Below are 22,495 nucleotides of genomic sequence, written 5' to 3' on the forward strand. Positions count from 1 at the left end.
ACGCACACCGGGACAACTACATCTCCAAACGGCACCTACACTGCAATTACTGATGAGAGGAAGGGGTGTGTGTGTGTGTGTGTGTGTGTGTGTGCGCCAAAGTTAATGGCTGAATGGAGGCGACAGTCTAAATGTTTTTATTTTATCCTGGTTCACCTCCCTCTGCTGCTGTCACACAGCAAGCAGAACATACCCTGGAACTTTTATCCACTTCTTGATGTCGCAAAACTGATTTTAAAAAAAAAACATAGCGGTGGGCAAGTTATTCTAGAGTGAAATAACTACAAAAAAATGGATTTGATTTGTTTCCATCTAATCTGGAACAAACAGTTTAGTAGAAAAGTGGAAATAAAGTTATATTTGAAGTTTTTTCGTTCATTTTTGTAGTTTTTAAAGTTTTCCAATCAATTCTTCAAACTTTCCTGTGTTGTAAAACCTGCCTGCTTTGCGTTATATGTATGTATTCTTCAGAAATACCTTCTATCAGAATTTTGATAATCAGATGTGAATTGGTTCTATCTTGTTTGCATTTTTTTAGTAAAGTATTTCATGAAAAACCACATTTAAAAGCTTATCCTAAACATCTTTAGTAGGCAATGTCATTTTTAAGAAGATTTTAATTAATGTTTTTGACAGTACACATGAAAACATTTTTGATTCATTATGCAAACCTTGAAGACTGGAATGGCATCGATAACAGTACCTGAATAGCAAATTTAAATAATCATAAAATGCAAAACATTCCTTATTGAATGGTGCTAAGGAATCTATTTAATCAACGCTTTGAAAATGCTTTGTATTCATGAAATAAGTATTCAAAGCAAACCTTCTTTTACAGTATTATTCATCTATTTATGAAAAAAAAGTGAAAGTTGTGTGGATCACTATTATGTGCTCACTTATCCCCCTCTAGCGGTAAAGCCACGTCACTACATTTAAACGCCAGAAACCGAGAAACCGCAAGCGACAATTTAAAGACGTTCGTACAACTTCGCCTAGAAATATTTTACTAAAACATCTTTCATAAATAAAGATGATTGAATTAATTAATCTTAAAATAAATCTACTTTTTTTATGAAAAGACGTTTATTTTTGTTTGTTTTTTCCCTTAATTTTGATATTTTTCATTCATGTAGCAAAAAACAAGACCATTACAGCCTAATGAACAACAAACATAACGACATAACAAAATACCCCCCCCCCCCCCCCCCCGACGCATTCTAAAACTGTTGTCTAGTAATTTCTTGGTTGGTGGCTGATTATTTTTCCAAAAGGTAAAAAACCCTTAATCTTGTGTTATGGTTTTTTGAAAACAAATACAAAACTTGTTTGTACTTTTTTTCCCCATCTGTGTGCATTATTTGTGTTGAATTAAACGGACGTTTTTTCCGCCACTACAAATAATATTGATTGGTGAATAATTTGGACCACGCCCATCCCCCCTGGGGTTTTTATTTTTTTGGTTTCGTCCTAACCAAAACAGGAAGTTTTAGCACTTTACAGCTGTAGGCTAGTTTGCTAGCAATAGAGTTGAGAGCAATAGCTGCTTTAATTTTTATTTTAAAGTTTTTATTTTAATGTCAGTTTTCGCTTTCCAACCAAACAGGTTTTTTTTCCTGTTATGCTGGCTCATAAATGTCGAATTTCGTGCGGGACATTTTTACGTAAACGTGCGGATTTAGAAGATTAGCCCACTAGCTTGCCTTGAGCTAGCATTTGTCAGTGTTAGTAGCACTTTAGTGGTAAATGGTGGCATCTGGCGTTTCGGTTTGGTTTCGTGATTCTTACCTGTGGTATTTGAACCACTGAAAATGAAATCATGGAGGAGCGAAAATTAAAGAGAAAGAGTCCCAGGACCTCCACCAACACGGCGGCTCCGACGAGTGGGGGTTCTGGCCGAAGGAGCAACTCCTCGCCCGGCGGAAGGCATGTCGCCGGCTACAGCCACAACATGGGGTCACACTCCAGCCAAAAGAGCAGGAGCAGGAGGTGAGATTAGCATTTCATTTGCACAAATGCTCTCTATTATTGTTGAGTGATTTGGTCCTATAAATATCTGCATCCTTTAAATGCAAACTGTGTTGTTGTTTTTTATATTTTTTTTAGGGGAGCCAGAGAGAAACCCAAACAGGGTGTGGGGGTAAAACCGAACCAGAACCAGGGTCAGACGGCTCCTGTCGTCCAGCACTCTTTTCTGACGGATGTCTCAGATGTACAGGAGATGGAGAATGGTCTGCTCAGTCTCCTCAATGACTTCCACTCAGGGAAACTCCAAGCATTTGGTAACGCTTAAAAAAAAGCACACATTTCATGAGATTTAATCAGCACGATATGAAGAAAATGCTTCTTTTTTTTCTTTTTTTTTCCTTCAAGGAAACGAGTGCTCCATTGGTCAGATGGAGCATGTCAGAGAGATGCAGGAGAAGCTGGCCCGGCTGCAGTTTGACCTCTACGGCGAGGTGGACGAAATGCCCGAGAATCTGAGGAAAACGGCCCGTGACACAAACATGGACAAGTTACTCCTGAATGTAAGCCTTTCTCTGCTAAATCACATACTTTTAAAGAGATTTTAACAGCTATCTTATATGTATTCTAAATGAGCTTAATCCATGTGCTGCTTTCTACCACTTATTCTGACCTCAGTGTTGTTGATTTGGTTAAGCTGTTTATCCCTCTACATGCGCTGAGCTCTTAAAGGGTTTAGGTTGTTTGCTACATCTGAAGCCTAAAAAGGTCTTTTAGAATGATTCTTGATTGAGATAAAATGAAAAATGGCACGTTTTTACTAATTAGTGAAATATTGTTTCCACAGCTTGAGGAGTTGAGTTCTTCCATGTATCCTTTTCTGCATCGAAAAAAAAGAATTTTCTTTTTTTTTAACTTAACTTTTAAACATTTGCAGGTAAAACTGTGACTTTCCCCCCTTTAGTCTTAATAGCTAATATCTATGATGAAGTATAGGGGCCACCATAAAAGAAAATCAATACAAATGACAGTAAAGTGGTTAAATTTTGAGAATACGGTCATGTAAAGGCGAAAGAAAGAAGTCATCACTTTACAAAAATAACATTGTAAAATTAAAGCATTTAAGTCATAAAATTACCGGGAAAAAAAGGTTATTATGTGGATGAAGTCGTGAAATAATGGGAAAAAGATAAAATCATAAAATGCTAATTTTGTAAAGTATTAAAAGTGTGAGAAAGCATTTACAAGAGTCGTGAAAATTATGAGAGTAAAAACATTTTATGAGAAAGTCGTTAAATTATGAGGGAAAAAAGTTGTACAATTATAGGAAAAAAGTTGAAATTTTACAAGAAAGAAAAGCTTAAAGTTGTTTAAAATAATTTTACTAAGAAAAGTCATAATTTCACAAAAAATGTAAAATAAGATTCAGTGATTCTTGAGCAGTGTGATGTCTGTCCAATTTTTTCTGAAATGTCTGCAACATAAATTAAACAGGTAGTGTTTAAAACTCTCTGCTGAAACGTTTGAGAAGCTAAATCTAACTTAAAAAAAAAAAAACATGACTTTTTCTTGTAAAATTATGAATTTTAAGGCATGAATTTGTAAATTGTTGAATTTTTCTTTTGATTGTAAGACTTTGGTCTTGTTAATTTCAATTTTTGGGTTTAATAGTTTGACATTTTATATATATATATATATATATATATAAAATTTTTTTTTCTTTTTTTATGGTGGTCATACTAGTAACTTTTAGCCAATATAAGCCATTTGTTTCTTCCTAACTCTGCTTCTTCAGACAAAAACTCAATCTGGCGGACACTCAAGAAATCCCAAAGACGTCCAGCATGTGAATGTTTTCTTCTTTTCTCAGCGTTTTTTAAAAAAAAAATTATTTTTGTTTTATTTTCAATAACGTTATTTTTGGATTTCTCTGAGCGATTACATTTCTAGAATGTTTGTTTATATTCGTCTGGAGTGGTTCACGCTGCTGCATGTGTAGGAGCGGGAGAGGGTGGCCTCTCAGAGCAGCACCAGCTGCAAATGCAAACTTAGTTTCTATCAAGCTGAAATGCAGTGGCAGGAATTTATCATTTTTTTTATTATTATGAATCAGATGTAATGCATATTTTGCTGCAGGATAGAGTTTAATGAAGGTCCTTCGGCAAGCCTGTGTGCACATTATTCTGCAGCATTCTGTCGCAGCATCCTTACTTGTAGTGTTTTTTTCTTCTTCTAAGGTGTCGATTTGCATATAACTACTAACCAAAGTGAAAATCGCCACCTAGAAATGATCCGTGTGTCACACTAGATCTCGACCCTCCCTATATAAGTTTAAGCAACATTCATTCCTGTCCGAGATGACGAACACTATTATCACCTCTACCAGTCATTGTGGACTCGATTTGCACATGTAAAACCCATTATCACCAATGAGTCTGCTAAAGACTCAATAATCCAAATGTTACAATTACAGCCATGCCTTATCTTTTGTCTTCCTTATTTGCCTTATTTGTAAACATTGACATCAATTTATGACACGAGGAGTAAAGACTTTGATTCTCTGATAATCATTTAATGCATTTTAGATCAGATTTTATTTAATCACCTCTTATAAGCACTGTTGTGAAATAAAGTTATGCGGTTAACATCATTGTATATTTATACTGACCTAATAAAACTGATGAATAAATAATTGCATATTGTTTTTTTCCCCCTGTACTTTAATAGGAAAAGATACACAATGATCCTTAAACTTTTGATCAAATTCTATTGGAAAAGCTTTTTTAATTAGTTATGTTTTTAGCGTCCACCAGATGGCGACATTTCCTAATTTCTGCAGATTTCGAACCATCTGCTGAAAAATGAGGCTACGGTATTTGTATCGGTTTAGTTGACAATAAGAATAGCAATTGGACACTCCTTAAAATATGGATTAAATTTTCCAAAACAATTAACATCTTCACTTTTCTAAAATGTTGATCTGTGTGAACAACTTTGTGTTAATATGTTAATGTTTACATTTTTAGGCTGGAATAATTGTTTTTTAAAAAGTCGACCATTTTTTTTTTTTAACCATTTGTTTTCATGCTAATACCCTGACATGGGCATTAGCATGAGCTTTTGTTTTCCATCTGTTTGCATTTTTTTTAAATCTTTTTGTGTCTTTTTTGTGTGTGTGTTTTAAGCTCCTTGTGTTTTGTTTTTTTTTGGGGGGGTTGCAGCAGCAGGGTTCAAATCCCAACCACTGACTTAGTCGTTCAGACACAGCTCTGCTGTCGAAAGTTCTTTAATCCATCATGAAGACAAAATCAAAATAGAAAAAGTCGTTGCTGCAGGTGTGGATGAGTTGAAGAAGATGATGAAGGTCCTTGACAAACATAGAAGTTTGACGCATATCTTTATTAACATTAGCAACAGATCCTAATGCATCTTGAATGTCTTCAACTCAACGGCCACTTTATTGGATACAGCTTACCCGTACCAAGTTGGCCCCTTTTCTGCCTTTAGAGCTGCCTTAATCCTTGGTGGCATCAGTTAAGCTACTGAAAACCTTCCTGAGAGTTTGGTCCATATTGACATGACAGCATCACACAGTTGCTGCAGATTTGTCGACTGAACATCCGTGATGCCAATCTCCATTTCCAGCACGTCCCAAAGGTGCTCTGTACCGGCCACCATAGACCGCATGTCGAATATTTACCAATAAGTTACATCACTAGAGGAGACACGCCCACTTGAGAAGCCTGGCCACCGGTTGGCGCCCACATGACAATTCTTTCTATTGCCTTTAGTGGCATCTAAGTAGCTTTTATATTAGATGTCTATATCAATATATCTATAGATCTATATCTATAGATATATATAAAGATATAGATATAGATAGATATATCCAACTGTACAGTTTTGAGCAGGACGAGGAAAATGAATCTAGTTGCCTGAAAGCGGATCAGTCAGAATGCTTGTGGCCCGCCCTGCATATTTTTCTACATCAAAAGTAACCTATTTCAAACAGCATTTATTTTTTCATTCTGATTCACAACAATTTCAATAAAGAAATACTCAGAAATGCAATTTTCTTTATAAAGGTCCTCCATTATCAGGAAAAAGCCACAAGAACATGTTAAAAACACCAAAAACACATTTTTCACGAGTGTGGGTTTTCAACCATTTTTGTTTTGCTCTGTCATGTTTTCATGACATTTCATGTTTTTAAAGAACTGAAATTAATATTACTACATTGTGGCCCTACCTAATTGGTGAAAAGAAAAATTAAAATAATTATTAAAATAGTTATTTAAAATTTAGATAAATTGGCACAAACTGGGAAGAAGTCACAGAAAATACATTGATATATTCATATATTTTAAATGTAATTAATATAAGATATTTACAATAACATTTTGATAATAAAGAACAGATACATTATAATTGAATTAACATTTACATTCTATTTTTTCCCTGGCCAAAGTTTGTTTATTCATTTGTTTTCAAGAACGATAATATTTAATTCCTGATAATCCCGCGTTAAAACGCCCAACTCCGCTTGAGAACTCTGTTCCTCTTTTTCCTCTTCGTGTGTGATCACCGCGCGCGCGTGCGCACGCGGGGTTACCTGAAGCTTGTTTCCTGGAACACACCACTGACCTCATGCATAAATGTGTGGCCAAATGGGATGAAGTTTCCCTCCTGATAGTGATGACCCCGCTTCTCTGGGCCGCCGTCATGTGGAGGAATGCGCTTTGTTGACTCGTCTCTAAGGTTACTGTCGACACACAGCTTCTCCGTACGGTGATAACAAAACTTCCAGGAGCTAACTTGTTTTAATTGAAAATCACAACTTTATTGAAGACGTTCTCCACGATAAACTTTAAGTTCAACATTCAAAAATATGAGTTTGACAAACTCCCGCCGGGAATCGAACTCGCGGTTAGACACCCGCTTCAGCACTTGGACGCCTCTCAGCGACAAGCAAGGCAATCTTCAGGTACGTAAACAAACACACATCTGTGTATTTGTCTTAGCATGAAACTACAGGAGTTTGTGATTGAAGCGAGCATCCAATTAAGATGATTAGGAACAGCTGAGCCTCTTTGTTGATGTCCGAACCAACTTGAACTTACTCAAAAAGCGAGGCCTCGAGGTACTTTTGGTATTCTATTTGCCTAAAGAAAACTGAAATAAAGCTAACTTTTCATTATGTGAAATATTAAATGATTATGTTAAGTCCAATTCGGAGGCCTGCAACCTTTAGCACTAAACCAACCTTTTTGGTCAGTTTCTTTTACTCCAAAGTCCTACTTCTCCCTTAAGAAAACGGAAATATTTGTAATAATAGATGTAAAGAATTGTTGTATTTTTCTATGGATACCAAGCTTTTCAAGTTTTTTTCAAAATAAAATAAAAAACACAGCTGATGAGGCAGATTTTCCTGAATTCAAATGCAAAGATGACATTTTTCAATGACTTTGGTTCTCCTTGATCCTTTTTTCTCCATTTACTATTAAATTCTAACATAACAACAACCCAATTTTATTTTTAAAATCTGTACATTGAAATTCTTAGACACTTGAAGAATTTTACCTCTGAACAGTAACTGAACTGATTATAAAAATATTTGCTTTAAGCTTATTGTAATCATACAGACCTCTGACAGTTGATTAAACCTTTAACTGTCATCAAGCTGAGTTATCTAACATGTCAAAAACCTAAACACAAAAATAAGGAAAGCAAAGTTCCAAAACTATGGATTGATGCATTATTCTTCAAAGCTCAAAGAGCCACAATACTGGGAGAAAGGAGCTGCGTGTGGTTGCGGACCTCTGTGTTGCATAGAAAAAGTCGAACACGTTTAACACCCAATGAAACTGTCCTTAAAAGTGAAAAATACTTTATTAGTATCTTAAACAAGACAGTATTTATTTTTTTATTATAATGGTTAAGTAATTCTGACTCATTCAGAGCACTGTGCTATTGGAAAAAATATGCACAATAATAAATATTTATTATTATTTTTTTAACATTTTAAGGATGTTGAAACCTAAACAGGTAAGAATTGTATGCAAATATAGTATAAATAAAGTTCAGCATTAAACACAAAAGAGATTTATACAAACATACACAACGTAATAGCAACACCTGTCCAACACAAGATGCCTTCATTCACCCCTGATCTGTTTGATCACCTGCTGGACAGTATGGAGCTCTGGACATGACATTTGTGGCCACAAATGAGAATTTTTGTTTAAAATTATCCTTTTTTGGTTTACATATTAGTAGTAGGAATTGAAAATACTAATTTGTGTGCACAAAATGCTAATAAACATGCAAATTTGTGTGGAAAAATTACTAATTTACTAACTAAAATTACCAATTTGTTAAAAAAAAGACAAAATTGTGGTTATAAAATGCTAATTTAAGGCACATAATACTGAAATGTTGACTTGTGTGCACAAACGACTAATTTGAGTGAACTTTTTATTTTTATTTTTTAAAGTCATGTCCAGGGCTCTGTAGGACAGGAAAAGTTCTTTGTGTCCCTAATATTTTTATCCAGAATCCTCCATCCGCAGTCAAATTGATATATGGGTGTCCATTTAAATGTGTCCAGTTGTTTGAGGAGCGGGTTAGTCTTGTGACGCGCTGGTTCGACCTGTGGACTCGTGCACAAAGAGAGCACCTACTGCGGTCTTTGCTCGCACGCTGCAGCAAGTCTCACCTTAGGTAAGGCTGGTTCCGCTGCTTCATATCTTACACAATTCAGCTTTATGTCCCACTGACTGGGAGATGCAAATCTGTGCAGCTCCTGCAGGGATTGGTTGACGGAGATGGTTCCGGTGTCCCAGCTGGACTTCACAGCAGTTTTACCTCGGTTTTTATCCCTGTATATTATGTCCTTTCTGTCCCCTCTGGACCTATGCAGAGCTGCTAAGGTCAGCTGGTACTGGAGAATCCTGACAGAACAAGTGAGCGGGCCCCACAAATATTTTAAAACCATTTTTCCCCCCCAAAAAAAAGTTTATCTTCATCCTTTCTTACTCCAGGACTGTCTGTGGGTAGACCGCTGTGTTAGAAGAGGGTGGTTCCTTCCTTACACGCCAGCAGAAAAAGAGTTTGGAGCTTGGAAGAATCACTACGTCTCCTGCTTGTCCACCCTGGATCTGCTAACCTCACAGGAGACACAGGAAGTCCGTCATGCCCTTGTTCAGCAAAATGCTAGTGTGACAGAGGAAGAAGAGGATCTGAGGAAGGAGAGGAAGATCAGGCTGCAAACCAGACAACAAATTCAGGAAGAGAAAGGTGAGTTAATGAATATGTGAAAGGTACTTTGGAAAGTTTGATCTTCTAGTACAGAAATTATTTTTAGTCAAAACAAAAGAAAATTTTCAATACAAATTCAGAAGGTTTTGAAACAAAATCGGGAATTGTTTGGGAACATGTACAAAAAACATGTAAAAAATATTCGTGACAAAGTAATCAAAGGTAACCAACTATCATGTTAGGAGTTTTCCAGCGAAACACTTTTATTAAACCACCTAAAACAAACTGAAACAGTCAAGCAATACAGAACAACCAAAGCATTTTTTTACAGTTATCTGGTATAAAAGTGTAGATCCATTATTGGATGAGTAGATATGAACTTCACTGTTCCAAGAAGCACAGCTGTAAATTACTTGTATAATCCTCTGTAATGAATGCAGGATGGACCATGAGAACCAGGAGAGTCTGGGGCAGCAACACGAAGCTACGAGGAGCCACGGGTGGAGGAGGATCCCGGATAACCCGACCTCGCTCAGAATCGCCCCTCAGCTCTCTACCCTCTTTGTCCTGGCCTTTAAGGGCATTGAAATCCAGTCCACAAACTATGACTGCAAGACAGAGCTTAGAAAGGATCCCGACCCCCTCTGTGTACAGGTGATCATCACATGACAGAACTGATGGAAACATTACTACGTACGCATCCGCACGTTCTTGAATGTGCGTCCAGCCCATGGTGGACAAGCAGGGAGGGGCTTCTTCTTCTTTTAGAGTTTACACAAGCATTTCGCATATAGGTGCGAAATCTCGACGCAGTTCAAAACTTTGCGATTTGGGCACAAAATGGAAACGGTTTGGTTAATTGCTAGCGTCCTTGCAATGGCAGATATGGATTGCCATCATGTTAGGAGAGATGCCCTGGTTTATCTTTATTTGAAAAACAAAAACCGACGTGTCCGGAGTCACCAAATAAACCAAATCCATACGTCACTGCCAAATCCGAGTCCTTTATTTGTGAAAGTTTGACCTTTTTTAGCTGTTGACATGTGTTAAAGGCCATGCATTGTATTGTATTGTATTGTATCAAAGAACCTGAAACGGTCATAAAAACGTGCAAAGCTACGCATGAACGCGAGAGTTTACAGGAGGCTGAAACATGCGTTTAGATAGACTTTTCACTGGAAGAGCCCGCTTGAAAGCATGTTGGCGAGGGTTGTGTAATTGTAGCTTTAGTCAACTGTTTCTAAAGGCGATAAACTTTTAATTCTTGTAAAAAAAATAAAAAAAATTGTTTTCATTTGGTTCATTGACTGCCTGATTATAAATAGTGTTCTCCCTCTTTCCTCTTCTCCTGCAGACTTCCATCTCCACCCACAGTCTCCAGCTATACTCGCTCTCCAACTCTTTTACTGCTGATCTCCAACAGAATTCCTGCCCATGAAGTAAAAAAAAAAGAAATCTAATTAGTTTGTTGATCAACTAAAAGTAAAAGAAAAAGTATCAGAAGTTGAAGTTTTAGATCCAATCTTAATTAAGATTTCTCTTGTGTTTCCCATCACTCCAGCTGGTGCTGAACGGTGTGAAAGCTGGGGTGATTGTGGTCCTCTATGACCACAGAGGGGCCCTCTCTGCTCTTCTATCCCAGGTGGAGGGAGCCATTTCAGGCCTGCAGGTTCAGAGGCTCGGCCTGTTGGCCCCGGGGCTAACAGAAGAAGTTCATGTGCTTGACAGTGAGACTCTACTGTTTATTTGTTTAATAAACAAGTGGGAGAGCATGTAAACAGAGAGCTCTCAGCAAGGGGAAGGGGGGTGGAGTTGCTCCACACCAACAATCCCGCCCACAACTCCTGTGAATTTCTGATAAACTGTGCCGTTCCGCAGAAACTGTCCTAGAGAATGGCATAGATTTTTATGATTTTGGCTAAAAGCAACATCATCATAATTAGGACCACTGGGAAGGCTTTTACAATACAATATGACGATGATTGGAGTGGGGCTTTAAAGGTGGTGAGGGTGGCCAGTGGCGGACTTAGCAGTTTAGGGTCCCACGGTGACAATAACATGGGGCCCTCGGCAGCGATTGTATAATTATTACCGGCAATCTTTTTTTCAATCCTTATTATAGGGGAAAATGTTGAATAACTTCCTTACTGGTCCACTTTTAGACAATGTCAATACAAAGTATCCAAATGTTTTGATAAGAATTTAAAAACTGAAATCACATTTAAGTGTCAAAGAAATGTTATATTATACTTTTACTTGGAAAAACATGACATTTATTAAATGCACTGATTTGTTAAGCCATCACTTCCTAGTATGAACAAATTATGATTTTCTGTTTTTTCTTTAATTTGTCAGGGTTTACATTAGAAGGCAAAAGGAACAGAGGTTTTATTTTAACCTTTTTTTATTATGTTCTTGTTTTATACTATTTTATCTGTCTTCCAGCCTTTTTGGAAGTATGACAACGCATTTCTTGCTTTTTGCCTTTTCCTCTTTTCACAGCCCTCACGGCTCACTCTGCTTCAGTTGATCAATATTTCAAAAAAATTGATTTGAATTATCATTTCATCTCTGACAGTGTTGCAAGATAGAGGCATGGTTTTCCAGCCCAAAAGTACAGTGGCCCTGAAGTGCAAATCACATCAACAAATCCCTTGACACAAAAACAGCTCAACAGAACAAAAATTCAGAAGCCAAAATGTAAAAACAAAAAATGAAAAACATCTTAGGAAACAAATAATTTAAACGGAAGGTTATTTGGCCTGAAGCGACACTGGACATCCTCATTTGTCGTCATCCCATCAGCGATGGCCTTCTGTACCAATCTTTTCCGGTTTCTCATTGTGTTTACTGTTTCCAACATTTCAGTTTGCTTTCTCAAATGTTTTTTTTTTTTTTTTTTTTATATTCCATTTTGTTTTCTGGAAATTTAGTTTGTCTTCTGAAATGTTTTTCATTTTTAACACTTCATACTGTTTTCTTAAATGTTTTCCATTTTTTATATTTCATTTTGTTTTCTGGAAATTGTATTTTCTGAAATGTTTTTTCATTTCTGTTTTTTACGTTTTGGTTTCTGAATTTTTGTTTTGTTTTCTAAAATGTAATGCTCCTTTTTAACATTTGTTTTGTTGTTTTTTTTCAATGTGATCTTCAAAATATTTTTGTATCTAGTGATCTGTTGATTGATTTGCACTTAAGGGCCATTTACAAAATCCATCTATAGACCACAGGCCCAACATAAAAAACACCTAAAAATAATAAGCCAAAACTCACCTAGGGTCATTAACCCTTGGTTATGACCTAAATAAGGAGGTCCTGAATAAAAGCGGCTGAAATAAGCTTCCTCCGTATACGGAGGAAGAGGACCTTAGCGATAAGGGGAAAAGTTTGGTCACCCAGGGAAAGTTCAGTGTAGAACCATCCACATCGAGTGGAGCCAGTTGAGGTGGTCTGGGCATCTAGTCCAGATGCTTCCTGGGGAGGTGTTTTGGGCATGTGTCACTTGGCGGAGGCCCCGGGGAAGACCCAGACCAAGCTGGAGAGACTGTCTCTCGCTTGGTCTGGAAGCGCCTCAGGGTCCCTGCAGAGGAGCAGGAGGAAGTTGCCGGGGAGAGGGAAGACTGGGAATCTTTACCTGGATGAATAGATGGAGGGTGGCATCACCATGGCTCCCTCCATCTTTAAAAACAACTTAATATAAAGTTTTTGAGTTCTAAATGTGACATCTATACATCTAAATTGCTGGGAAGATGATTATAACTTCTAACCCAAACCAAACTTTATTTTGCTTTCAGGAAGTTGCTTGACAGAGAAGAGCCTGCTTAGCCCTGATCACCGGGAATTTTGGGAAAAGATCTCTGGGTTGGTAGCACCAGCCCAGGAGGGAGGCGGGATTGACATCTTTTGCCCTTTAGCCGCCTCTGGTAAAATGCAAACCTTAGAGCCCTCAAAGTGACGTTTTGACTCGTGTTTAATTTGATGTTTTGTGCATCATCACAGCGGCGGGAGTCGCTCTTATCCACGCACTGTCTTCACTAACTGGCTTGGAGGTTTCATCACCTGTTGGTCTTGCTACAGGAAGTTTCCAGAACAGTAAGTTACACACCTGAACTCTTAAATGAAAGTTTCAGTCACTACATTAATGTAATTGCAGGCTAATGCTGATCATCTTTTTATTGATCATTTTTTTAATTCATAAATACATTTTTAGTCCTCGGTGAGTGGTCAAGTTCCGAAGTGCATGTGGGGTTCGCAGCACAGCATCCAGCCGCTCCTCCGCTGCAGTACGTCAATGAAGATGTGCTGCACGGCTGGTGCAGACAGGCTGAATGGTTGGAGGAGGCTTTACAGGAGCTGAGGAGCTCTGTGGAGGCGTCTCTGCAGCAGCTCAGCCTGCAGGCTCGGGGTCGAGCTCTGGGTGGGTTTCATCAACACAGAAACACAAGGATCCTGGCGGCAGGACTGTAAACATTGAGTTTCTGCAGGTTATTTTCTGTCAGAGGTGATCTGCCTCGACAAGCTTTGTGTGCCCAAAGAGCTCAGTGTGGCTTTGACTCAAGGGCTCACTGCCATCACAAGACAGAAGGAGGTAATTATTACTCTGCAGAAGCCAAACAAGTGAGCATGTCTCTGTATGCAGTAGGGATGTTCCGATCCGATTGGCAATTGAGCCTGATCACGTAGTTTCACGCACAATATAAACTGAACACAGCATCCTGATCAGAAATTTATTTTAAGCATTTATTCAAGCTGATAAATACTCAGAAGTTTTTTTTATTTTTTTTATCTATGAACGGATCAAAACATTTTATTGCCGTAAAACGCATCAGAGTATGGCACCAGTTTGAGCAGAAAGTGTAGGAAAACCGTTCGGTTAAATTAGCGCTATCTTCCAGGCACAGACACTCATTCAATACATGTTTAAAACTGACAGCAAGTGTCTCTATCGGTTTGTCTTGACACAAACAAAGACATAGGAAGGCATTTCAACAAACATTTTTTTAATTTTTTAATTGAGAATTAAATGAAGAGATGGCTGCCCAAGAGACCGTCTACAAAGTTCTGGGAAATAAATGATCCAAACAAAAATATCAGTAATGTCTGGAAAAGCAACTGAAACCAATCAATGGGTCACATTGATATGAGCTAGTCATGTTCATCATTATATCCATGCTGCAACAATGATTTTGGAAGAAACTAATTTTTAAGAGTTTATATGATCAATAATGTTAAATAGCTCTGAAATTATTAAAGCTACAGTAACCAAACCTTCTCATATGACTATTATTGCTAGTTACCTAATTCGCCTACAAATGGGCTTCGGCCTGTTGGCGATAATGTATTATCTATAGTGGAATAAGTGGTGAATGGTAAATTAAGGTAAAAAAAAGAGAACAAGTAGATCTGTTTTTATTTTGCATTTGTTAAGTTTAAAGCACCGGATTGGATTAAAGTATCGGGACATGCCAGGTTCCTTGAATCAGATGAATCTGGCAAACTTTAAATTAAAGCCTTCAACTTCAAAATAAAAGAAATAGGCCAAAAAATACCTGATCGGGACATCTCTAGTATGTATTAACCTATTGGGGTTTCCAATTACTTCAGACCAGACCACTGGAGTTTCTGGCCAGTTTTCTAAAAGAATGTAGCGAGGACAAAGATGAAGAGACTACTGGAAAGGATGAACAAAATCCTAGTGAATCACCCTCATGCTCCAGTCAAACACCTGAGCTTCAGCTTCAACAGGTGCTTATTACTCTTTGAACCTTTTTTTGTTCAGAGAAGATCAAATCTGAAAGCTTAAATCATTTTTCTGACTGTCTACAGTCTGCGTTTGATTGGAGAGCAGCAGCAGCATCCGAGCTGCTCCACAGTGAGACTCTTTATCTTGGGAGACTAAGTGCTGTGATGAAGGTAAAACTCTTTTTTAATTTTTTACTTGAAAACCTTCTATTGTAAACCTCTAGCAACTAGATGTGTCACATGGCCTACTCTGTTATGGTTGGGTTACATATTACTGTAGTATTTTGTATACTTTTACTTTTAAGCGTCTCCTGGTTTTCTGTTTTGATTTTATTTACTATATTGTGCTTTCCCCATTGTCCGAATCTACAATTCCAAAATGGAGTACCTTGGAAATTTCCCAGAAGTCCCTGCGAAAAACTACTACATAGTTCCGCACTATATTGTTTTTTAGTAGTTAGGGAAGGGGGTGGGAATTCGGACATTAGCCTCAGTCTACAACCACAACTGAAGTCTAGTTGACCTTTGACCTCAGGAAAAGGTCACCATCTTGCAAGAAACAATATGGCAGACGATATGTACATGTTAGGAATGTGGGCGTGGTTAACAAAAAACCTTCATTGCTAAGGAAGTCAAAAAATTTCCTTTCGTGGATACTTACAGAAATTACATAGACCTGTTTGTCCCCCCCCCAACACCCCCCTCCCCAAGGGACCAAAAACTGAAATGGTTTCTATATTTTTCGTATGAATTTTTCCCATGCAACTCTGACCTGGGTGACAGGGGCAGAAGGTGATAGTGTGTACTGGGGCAGCCGCTCAACCAGTAAGGATGGCGGCGGCTGTCGCCTTAGTCTAGCCATGCAACGCCGCTTGCAGCTTAAATTTTTTAAGTTATTTCCCCTTTTTCTTTTATTTCTTTTCATTCTTATTCTGATTTTAATATTTATTTCTTTAACTTGTGGATATTTTTTCTGGAAAGAAGTCATGAATTTTGGTTCTTTTGTTCAGTGTATTAAGGCTTCTTTAAAAAGTGATTAAACCAGTAAACCCCTTTGACAATTGTGTGTCTGTTAAAGGTATACCAGGAGCCTCTGACAGCTGCGCTGAACTCCCACAAAGCCATCCTCAGCCGCGCTGACATCCAGATAATCTTCACTGCTGTTTCTCAGCTTTTGCAGATCAACAGGTTTTCAAATTCTAATATTTCTGTGGTTCTGTCTGCTCGATCCGCTTCTTGGAAGTGAAAATGATTTCTTTTGGGGTTTTTTTTAAGGGTATTTCATGCAGATTTACAGACCAGACTGCAGCAGTGGAGTGCTGATCAGTGTGTTGGAGATGTCTTTGTAAAACTGGGCTTCCAATTAAAAGTCTACACCAACTATCTGAACAACTACACCACTGTTCTACATACCATTGATAAGGTCAGAAAACTGATCTGCATAGTTTTGTGTAACAGAATAAAGACTTATGATAGAAATCCATACAATCTATTATTAAACCTCATGTTATTGTAATAATTGGAACTGGCACGATTTATTTCTTAGATTTTTAGAAAATATCTATTTTTTCCCTTTTTTTTATTGCTTAAAAGGTCAACTAAATGTTTTTTTTCAAATATTTTAAATGATTTTTTAAAATTATTTTTCTAGGCTTGTGAACTGTCGATGGGTGACTTTTTCCTTAAAAAAAGAATACTTTTTTTTTATATGAATGAAAAATTTTAAGCTAGAACTCTGTCTTACTTAAACAAAAACACATTTTTGTCATAATAATGTGAAAGAAAAGTCAATTTCCTTTAAACTTTTCATGGAGTCTTTAGTTTATCAAACTGATTGCATAGAAAATGTAAATGTGAGGACAACATTACGAGAGGAAAAAACAATGCAATGGCTTAGCAAACTAGAATATTAAGACAACATCAACATTATTTTAATTTAACATTTCTTTTTTGAGGTAAGCGACATTTTGCAGTCTTTAATAAAAACCTTTTTAAAAATTCCACACTTTGTCACCCTCTGTTTTCAGAGTAAACTGTGAAAATCAACACTGACCTTTTCTGTCAACCATTTCTATTACGTGTAATTTTTTTGTCTAGTTTGTTTCTTTCTTTAGTTCTTTCTGTTGGGTTTAATTCTATTCTATTCAATATTTAATTGATATTTGAGTAATTATTGTACAGAATGTTTTCTCCTAAATCATCAATTATTCCTGATATCATAGTTAAATCTTGAAACTTTAAATCCTCAAAGAAGGCAAACAATAAAAAAATAATTCATTCATTTGAAGGCTACATAATTTAATTTTCATAAACATATTGATATATTAAAAAGTAATTCATAAATATTAAATAAAAAACAATTAAAATCTTTTTTTAAATAAATTTTCCAGTTATAAGTCAGTAATTCACCAGCATGAATTCCATGAGTTGGACACAAACTGTTGCAAATGTGAGGCTAAATTAATATCAGTCACAGAAACCTTTTCTATCTAGTGTTCATTTTGTCTGGAATCATGTATCTGTCATTTCCCTTAACAAAATAAATGTTGTGTATCAGTGCAGGGAGGCAAAGCCAGCATTTAGGGCTTTCCTGAAAATGATGGACAGAACGCTTGCTACACACATGCTGAGGTAACTACACACAATTCAGACACTATTTGTTTCATGGACAGATATTTTCTAAAGCAGCCTGAGGACATGGATATGTACACAATGTGTGTGTGTCTCTGTGTGTGTTTGTGAAGTCTGCAGGAGCTGCTGCTCTGCCCTGTGTGGCGAATACACGAGTATGTGACTCTGCTTCAGGTTCTGTCCTCACACACAAACCCCGATCACCCAGACTGCAAACACCTCCACGCTGCCCTCAACACGATGCTGCAGTTTAGACAGTTCATCCAGCAGGTAAACGCGCACATACACACGGATGCAAAGCAGCTCACAAGAATTTGAAACTAAAGCCAAACTCTGTTTTCCTTCAGCTGAAGCGAAACTCCCAGACAGACCAGTCAATTGAGGAAACTCAGCGATTGATCCAAGGATGTCCAGTAAACCCCCATCTGTTTTTGAATTGATCCAATTGTTCCCAAAACTTTAATAAACCGAGTCTGGTGTGTTCATGCAGATCCTCAGGGAAGATAATCGGCGGTTGATAATCTCTCAAGATGCTGCCTTGCTCAGGGGCTCGGACGATCAGATTCCCGAGTCACTGAGGTACAGACACTGAGCGCCTTACAGTGTGGAATTGTTTGATTTTTCTTGTTTGTAGCTGAGCTTATTGATATAAAAGACATTGTGGTAAAAAATAGTTACTCTATTTTGGAAATGTGTTTACTTGGACTTACGTTTCGGTTTCTCGAATTAAACAAGTAATGTTTTTATCATGATTTGTTTTACGTATTTAACTGTCATTGTGCTCTTTATCACATTTTTACGTTGAGTGTTTTGCTGATGTGATTTGCACTTCAGGGCCACCGTAAACGTAAACTTAAGGACTTATTTAAAGTTTTATGTCTTCAAATTCACCGCATGATTTAACAGTCTTTTGAACATTTAGGACCTTTGAGCACGAGTCCGACGTGGGTCTCTTCTTGTTCAGCGACGCCTTGGTGCTCACGCGGAAAAGCGTGCAGCACACGCCCTTCACGCTCACTCGGCGCAGCACACACACATTCATGGCTTCTGTAGCTCTCAGCAGTCTGACTGTCAGAGAGATTCTTCACACACGTTGTGAGTTTTTATCACATCATGTTGTTTTATTGTTACATAGTTGGAAATTTTTGCTTCTCACTGGATTTCTGAAATTCCTTTCCCGTGCAGATGTGTGCCATGCTTTTATTCTGGAGGGGCCGTGCCGCTTTTGGGTGTGTGCAACAGAGAGAGGGCAAGACAGGAAGCGCTTCCTGTCTGTGCTGCGATCGGCCATAAAATCTGCTCTGACTGGACATTGAGGATGATCCACCTGCAAAGCAAAGATGGTTTGAGAAGAAAAGCTGAGACTGCAGTAAGTTTATGCCGCCCCTCCCTACAGAACTCCTCTGAAATTTTAATATCACAAATCAGATTTGATCTCTCTAAAGCGTTTAAAAACTTCAACACTTGGTGTCAGCTAGTTTCTGTCCAAAGTGAAATATTCTGCACTCTTGATCTACCATAGAAAGATCCTGTAGATATGATTGTGTTCAAAGAAATACGAATTATACATTTACAGCTTCTTGTGCTAAATGATAAGTCCCCTTATGGAGGAGTAGAAGAGTTAACGAGTGCTTCAATTATTAACTTTTAAATCCTGGCTGAAACAAATCTATGTTTTTATAAATCTGATTTAGTCATTCAGTAATACTCCTGTAGGCCAGTGGTCTCCAACCCTTGGGCTTTGGACCGGTACCGGTCCGTGGGACAGTTGGGCTTAGGGAAAAAAGAAATACGACCTACATTTTTTACGTTTTGTTTATATATGATTCCAAAGGAAGTTTTATTTTGGAAAACAATAAGATTTTCTCCACCAAATCCCACTCAAGAGGCCTCCACTTCAAAATAAAAGAAATATGCATTTAAGAGAAAAAAACCAGGGGTCTTTATTCAAAATGTGGGTTTATTGTGACAGTTTTTCCCACAGACAATAATAACCATGTAGAGTATTTAGCAACTGTTTTTCAAATGTTACGAGCATGTTGCTAATAAAGTAGCTTCCACTTTGAGAGTTTTGGGTTAAGGCAGGGGTCAGCAACCGGCAGCTCTCTGTGTTTTTGTAAAATAACTATCATGATCTAAGACTGTCGTGGTGCATTCAACACCGTCAGGTAGCTCGAACAGGCAGGAGGAAAAGAGCAGCGTGAACGTGTGGAGGGGGCATGTCTGCAGCTGTGAACGCTGTTTTTCTAAAAAGACAGTCAGTGGCGATCTCGTAGGGGACAAATGCAGACTAAAACCGCCCATTTTCACGTAAAATTAATTACATTTGCGTTAGGGCACCGCTACTATCCTGTCACCTTGCTGCTACGATGACCGTATGTTGCGCTGTCTGTGTAGAACATGCTGGGGGGGGTTGCACGTGGAGGAAAACAACGAACAGGTAGAGAGGCGGGGGCGGGGCTTAGACTCACCGCTTATGATTCCAGACCCGCAACAAACTAACAGCTGCTTCCTAATAAAAAATAGTTGTCATCCATAACATTAATATAATTTTTTGGGTTTACTGGATTTAAAGGAAAAAAATAAATAGATAGAAATGAGTCTGCATCAAAGTGAATTTGTTTCCATCATCTCACTTATCTTATCTCTGGGTGTTTGACAGACTGAAAAGTCTGTTCAAGGTTGTTGAAAATGCACAAAAGATCAAAGGAAACATCACACTCATAAAGAATACAAATAATTAAATTAATATCCTGAAAGCATTTTGATTCAATACAAGTATTGCCAATGGAACTATCGCAATATGTCAGCAAAAACATTTTTTCTAGCACACCTAGTGTTGCGGCTACCTGTGCTGTCATCTCAGTGGGAAACTGATCCAAATGGCTCTTTGAGTGGTACAGGATGCCGACCCCTGGTTTAAGGGAAAATCTATATAACTTTTTAATGGTTGCTAAACAAAATCTAGTGTACAGATAAACTTCACCCTCAAAAGTAAAGGGCAACTGGTGGGTAAAAAAAATAAAGAGGATGTCCACTTCAGCCTCGTACAGGCCGCCAGTCTGTGAAATCATTGTATGACGTTAACGGATTTGTGGCTTAAAAAGGTTAGAGATTAATGCTTTTAGCCTGTTTTCATATCAGAGAATGTAAAAAAGCAACTTCTAGTGTGTCCATTTCTATCCTGTTTTTGCATTAGGGTGATACATCTGTGTGAACTCTTTTCAAAATAAGAATGTTAATGAGTTTTATTTCTTTTATTAACCAAACAAATTCAATAAAAGAAAAAAATAATACTAAGGTTTGCTGTCTGAGCCTGTGTATAACCCACTTTTCAACAAAGGATGTAATAAAAATGGAATGAAAAACCAATAAGCTAAAGAAAAAAACTTGATTCTTTACAAAACAATTTGAAATCATTTTTCTTTCCTTGAAATGTTGTCTCACAAATACATTTTTAAACGTTTAACTCGTTTTTTCCTCATTAAAAGTACCAGTATTTGTACTATGAAACTCAATTGTTTTATAGTTATATTAATAAACATTTTATTAATAAATTCTTTTGGTTACAACTTTAGCCAAAGATGGTAAAATGGAGAAAATTTGCAAAAACAAGAAGAGCATTTTTCTTTTTCTTTTTAAAACTTAATTTCACTTCTTAAAGAGAAGAGGCTTGTTCTTTGTTTAGTATACATAGTAGATATTCTGTATAGTAGATTTACTTGTTATATGATGGTCTTTAAGTTTTAATTTTTTTGGTATTAGATTCAAAGTTTTATAGGATTATAGTAAACATAGTAAAATGTGATTTATTACATAAAGCAATTCAGATTTAAGAAGAACTGTTGACCAGATTCTCTAAGTAGCAGCAACGTAGGCTGATGTGAATGGGAAAAAAGAAAGCTAAATGAAAATGTGTCGTTCTTTGTATTGTTTTTTTTTTTTACTTGTCCTGTCCAACAGTTGAGAGCAGAAGGCCTCTTGTGTTGGACAGATTTTACTGTTTACAACATGGGGTTATGAATCTTCTGACACCCAAGGGGTACATTTGAATAAACCCCTTTTGTAATTTAGGCTAAATATTGATTAAATTCGTAACCGTTTATTTGGACCGGATGTAAAAGAAGAAAAAAGTCGGGTTAAGATAATAGGAGGATGATTATAGATGATTATAGAATGTTCTGCTGGGGTGGATGATGGAATGTAAAAAGGAGGAGGGAGAGTCTCTAGTCATCCCCGCACCAAGGCCCGCAGCAGCAGTGGCAGCCAGGAACCCCCCCAACACCTGCACGGTATAACAGATAGACGAAAACCCCCCACGGGCAATTACGTCTGCCACCAAGACCAGTGCCGGCAGGACCGCCACAGCAGCACCCAACGCCAAAGAGTACAAGAGTGCAAGCTCCATCCCAACAAGACCAGCCCCAGACGAGCAGCCCACCATCATCCAGGAGTTCTAAGCACCCCCCCACCCCAGCCCCAGGCCGGAGCCAGGGCCCCCCAAGGGTGACCCGCCCCATGGTCCAGGCAGCCTCCCACCCACCCACCCCGCTGGAGGTCCAGGAGATAGCAAGGCAGAGGCCGGCCATCCCGACCAGGAGGAGGATGCCCAGGAAGAGGAATGTAAACATGGCCCACCAGGCTCACCCACTGTTGGAAATTTTTTATGAGGCCCAGCGCAATGAGCAGAACCCGCTCCACAGTAATATGGACCCCCCCAGGCTCAGATGTGGTGTATCCCCAGTTTATGGTCTTGCCAGAGAATTCGGGGATCCCTCTCCCTGCGTGGAGGGAGGTCCGCCGGGCCAAGAAAGCCAGCCCCCAAGGGACACGGTCGCTGTTCCAGAGGGTTACCTTGAACAGCCAAAAAGCAGGAGATCTATTTGATTTACTAAAATGC

General features: G+C 38.0%; 2 protein-coding genes across 9 annotated transcripts in view; both read left to right on the forward strand.

Annotated features, from left to right (window-relative positions):
- Window positions 1-1,441: 1,441 nt before the first annotated feature.
- ccdc28a (coiled-coil domain containing 28A) lies at window positions 1,442-4,657 on the forward strand. The gene is made up of 5 exons (XM_023964847.2): window positions 1,442-1,989; window positions 2,107-2,282; window positions 2,374-2,528; window positions 2,813-2,835; window positions 3,761-4,657. Exons 1-5 carry the CDS (start codon window positions 1,820-1,822, stop codon window positions 3,813-3,815), a joined length of 579 nt encoding a protein of 192 aa, XP_023820615.1. The 5' UTR covers window positions 1,442-1,819; the 3' UTR covers window positions 3,816-4,657.
- A 1,924-nt stretch (window positions 4,658-6,581) lies between these two features.
- The window catches only part of ect2l (epithelial cell transforming 2 like), a 70,543-nt gene continuing 54,629 nt past the window's right edge, over window positions 6,582-22,495 (forward strand). For 3 of the 8 annotated variants that reach the window (XR_013654192.1, XR_013654191.1, XR_013654190.1), the window contains exons 1-21: window positions 6,604-6,949; window positions 8,573-8,685; window positions 8,765-8,927; window positions 9,006-9,261; window positions 9,663-9,876; window positions 10,577-10,661; window positions 10,784-10,949; window positions 13,017-13,145; window positions 13,222-13,314; window positions 13,433-13,639; window positions 13,707-13,810; window positions 14,827-14,967; window positions 15,049-15,135; window positions 16,043-16,152; window positions 16,240-16,387; window positions 17,522-17,595; window positions 17,709-17,865; window positions 17,943-18,008; window positions 18,086-18,174; window positions 18,518-18,690; window positions 18,781-18,964. Coding sequence is in view for 5 of the 8 variants with exons in the window: in XM_078943136.1 (XP_078799262.1) it covers window positions 6,854-6,949; window positions 8,573-8,685; window positions 8,765-8,927; window positions 9,006-9,261; window positions 9,663-9,876; window positions 10,577-10,661; window positions 10,784-10,949; window positions 13,017-13,145; window positions 13,222-13,314; window positions 13,433-13,639; window positions 13,707-13,810; window positions 14,827-14,967; window positions 15,049-15,135; window positions 16,043-16,152; window positions 16,240-16,387; window positions 17,522-17,595; window positions 17,709-17,865; window positions 17,943-18,008; window positions 18,086-18,174; window positions 18,518-18,690; window positions 18,781-18,911 (2,802 nt within the window). In the remaining 3 variants the exon portion in view is untranslated. Of the gene's footprint in view, window positions 6,950-6,988; window positions 7,106-8,572; window positions 8,686-8,764; window positions 8,928-9,005; window positions 9,262-9,662; window positions 9,877-10,576; window positions 10,662-10,783; window positions 10,950-13,016; window positions 13,146-13,221; window positions 13,315-13,432; window positions 13,640-13,706; window positions 13,811-14,826; window positions 14,968-15,048; window positions 15,136-16,042; window positions 16,153-16,239; window positions 16,388-17,521; window positions 17,596-17,708; window positions 17,866-17,942; window positions 18,009-18,085; window positions 18,175-18,517; window positions 18,691-18,780; window positions 20,892-22,495 lie in introns of those variants that run through there. The other 5 variants (XM_078943136.1, XM_011483694.4, XM_078943139.1 and 2 more) reach the window with 5 other exon arrangements.

This window comes from Oryzias latipes, chromosome 2 (genome assembly GCF_053564925.1).
Source record: "Oryzias latipes strain Hd-rR chromosome 2, Olatipes_Hd-rR_3.1".
In the NCBI taxonomy this organism is placed as follows: Eukaryota; Metazoa; Chordata; class Actinopteri; order Beloniformes; family Adrianichthyidae; genus Oryzias; species Oryzias latipes.

Excerpts from the sequence above, each read along its gene's own strand:
- ccdc28a (XM_023964847.2), top strand. The coding sequence starts at position 1,820 with ATGGAGGAGCGAAAATTAAAGAGAAAGAGTCCCAGGACCTCCACCAAC. Across the intron at positions 2,529-2,812 it reads TGGACAAGTTACTCCTGAAT|CTTGAGGAGTTGAGTTCTTC; the intron begins GTAAGCCTTTCT and ends TTGTTTCCACAG. Across the intron at positions 2,836-3,760 it reads GAGGAGTTGAGTTCTTCCAT|ACAAAAACTCAATCTGGCGG; the intron begins GTATCCTTTTCT and ends CTGCTTCTTCAG.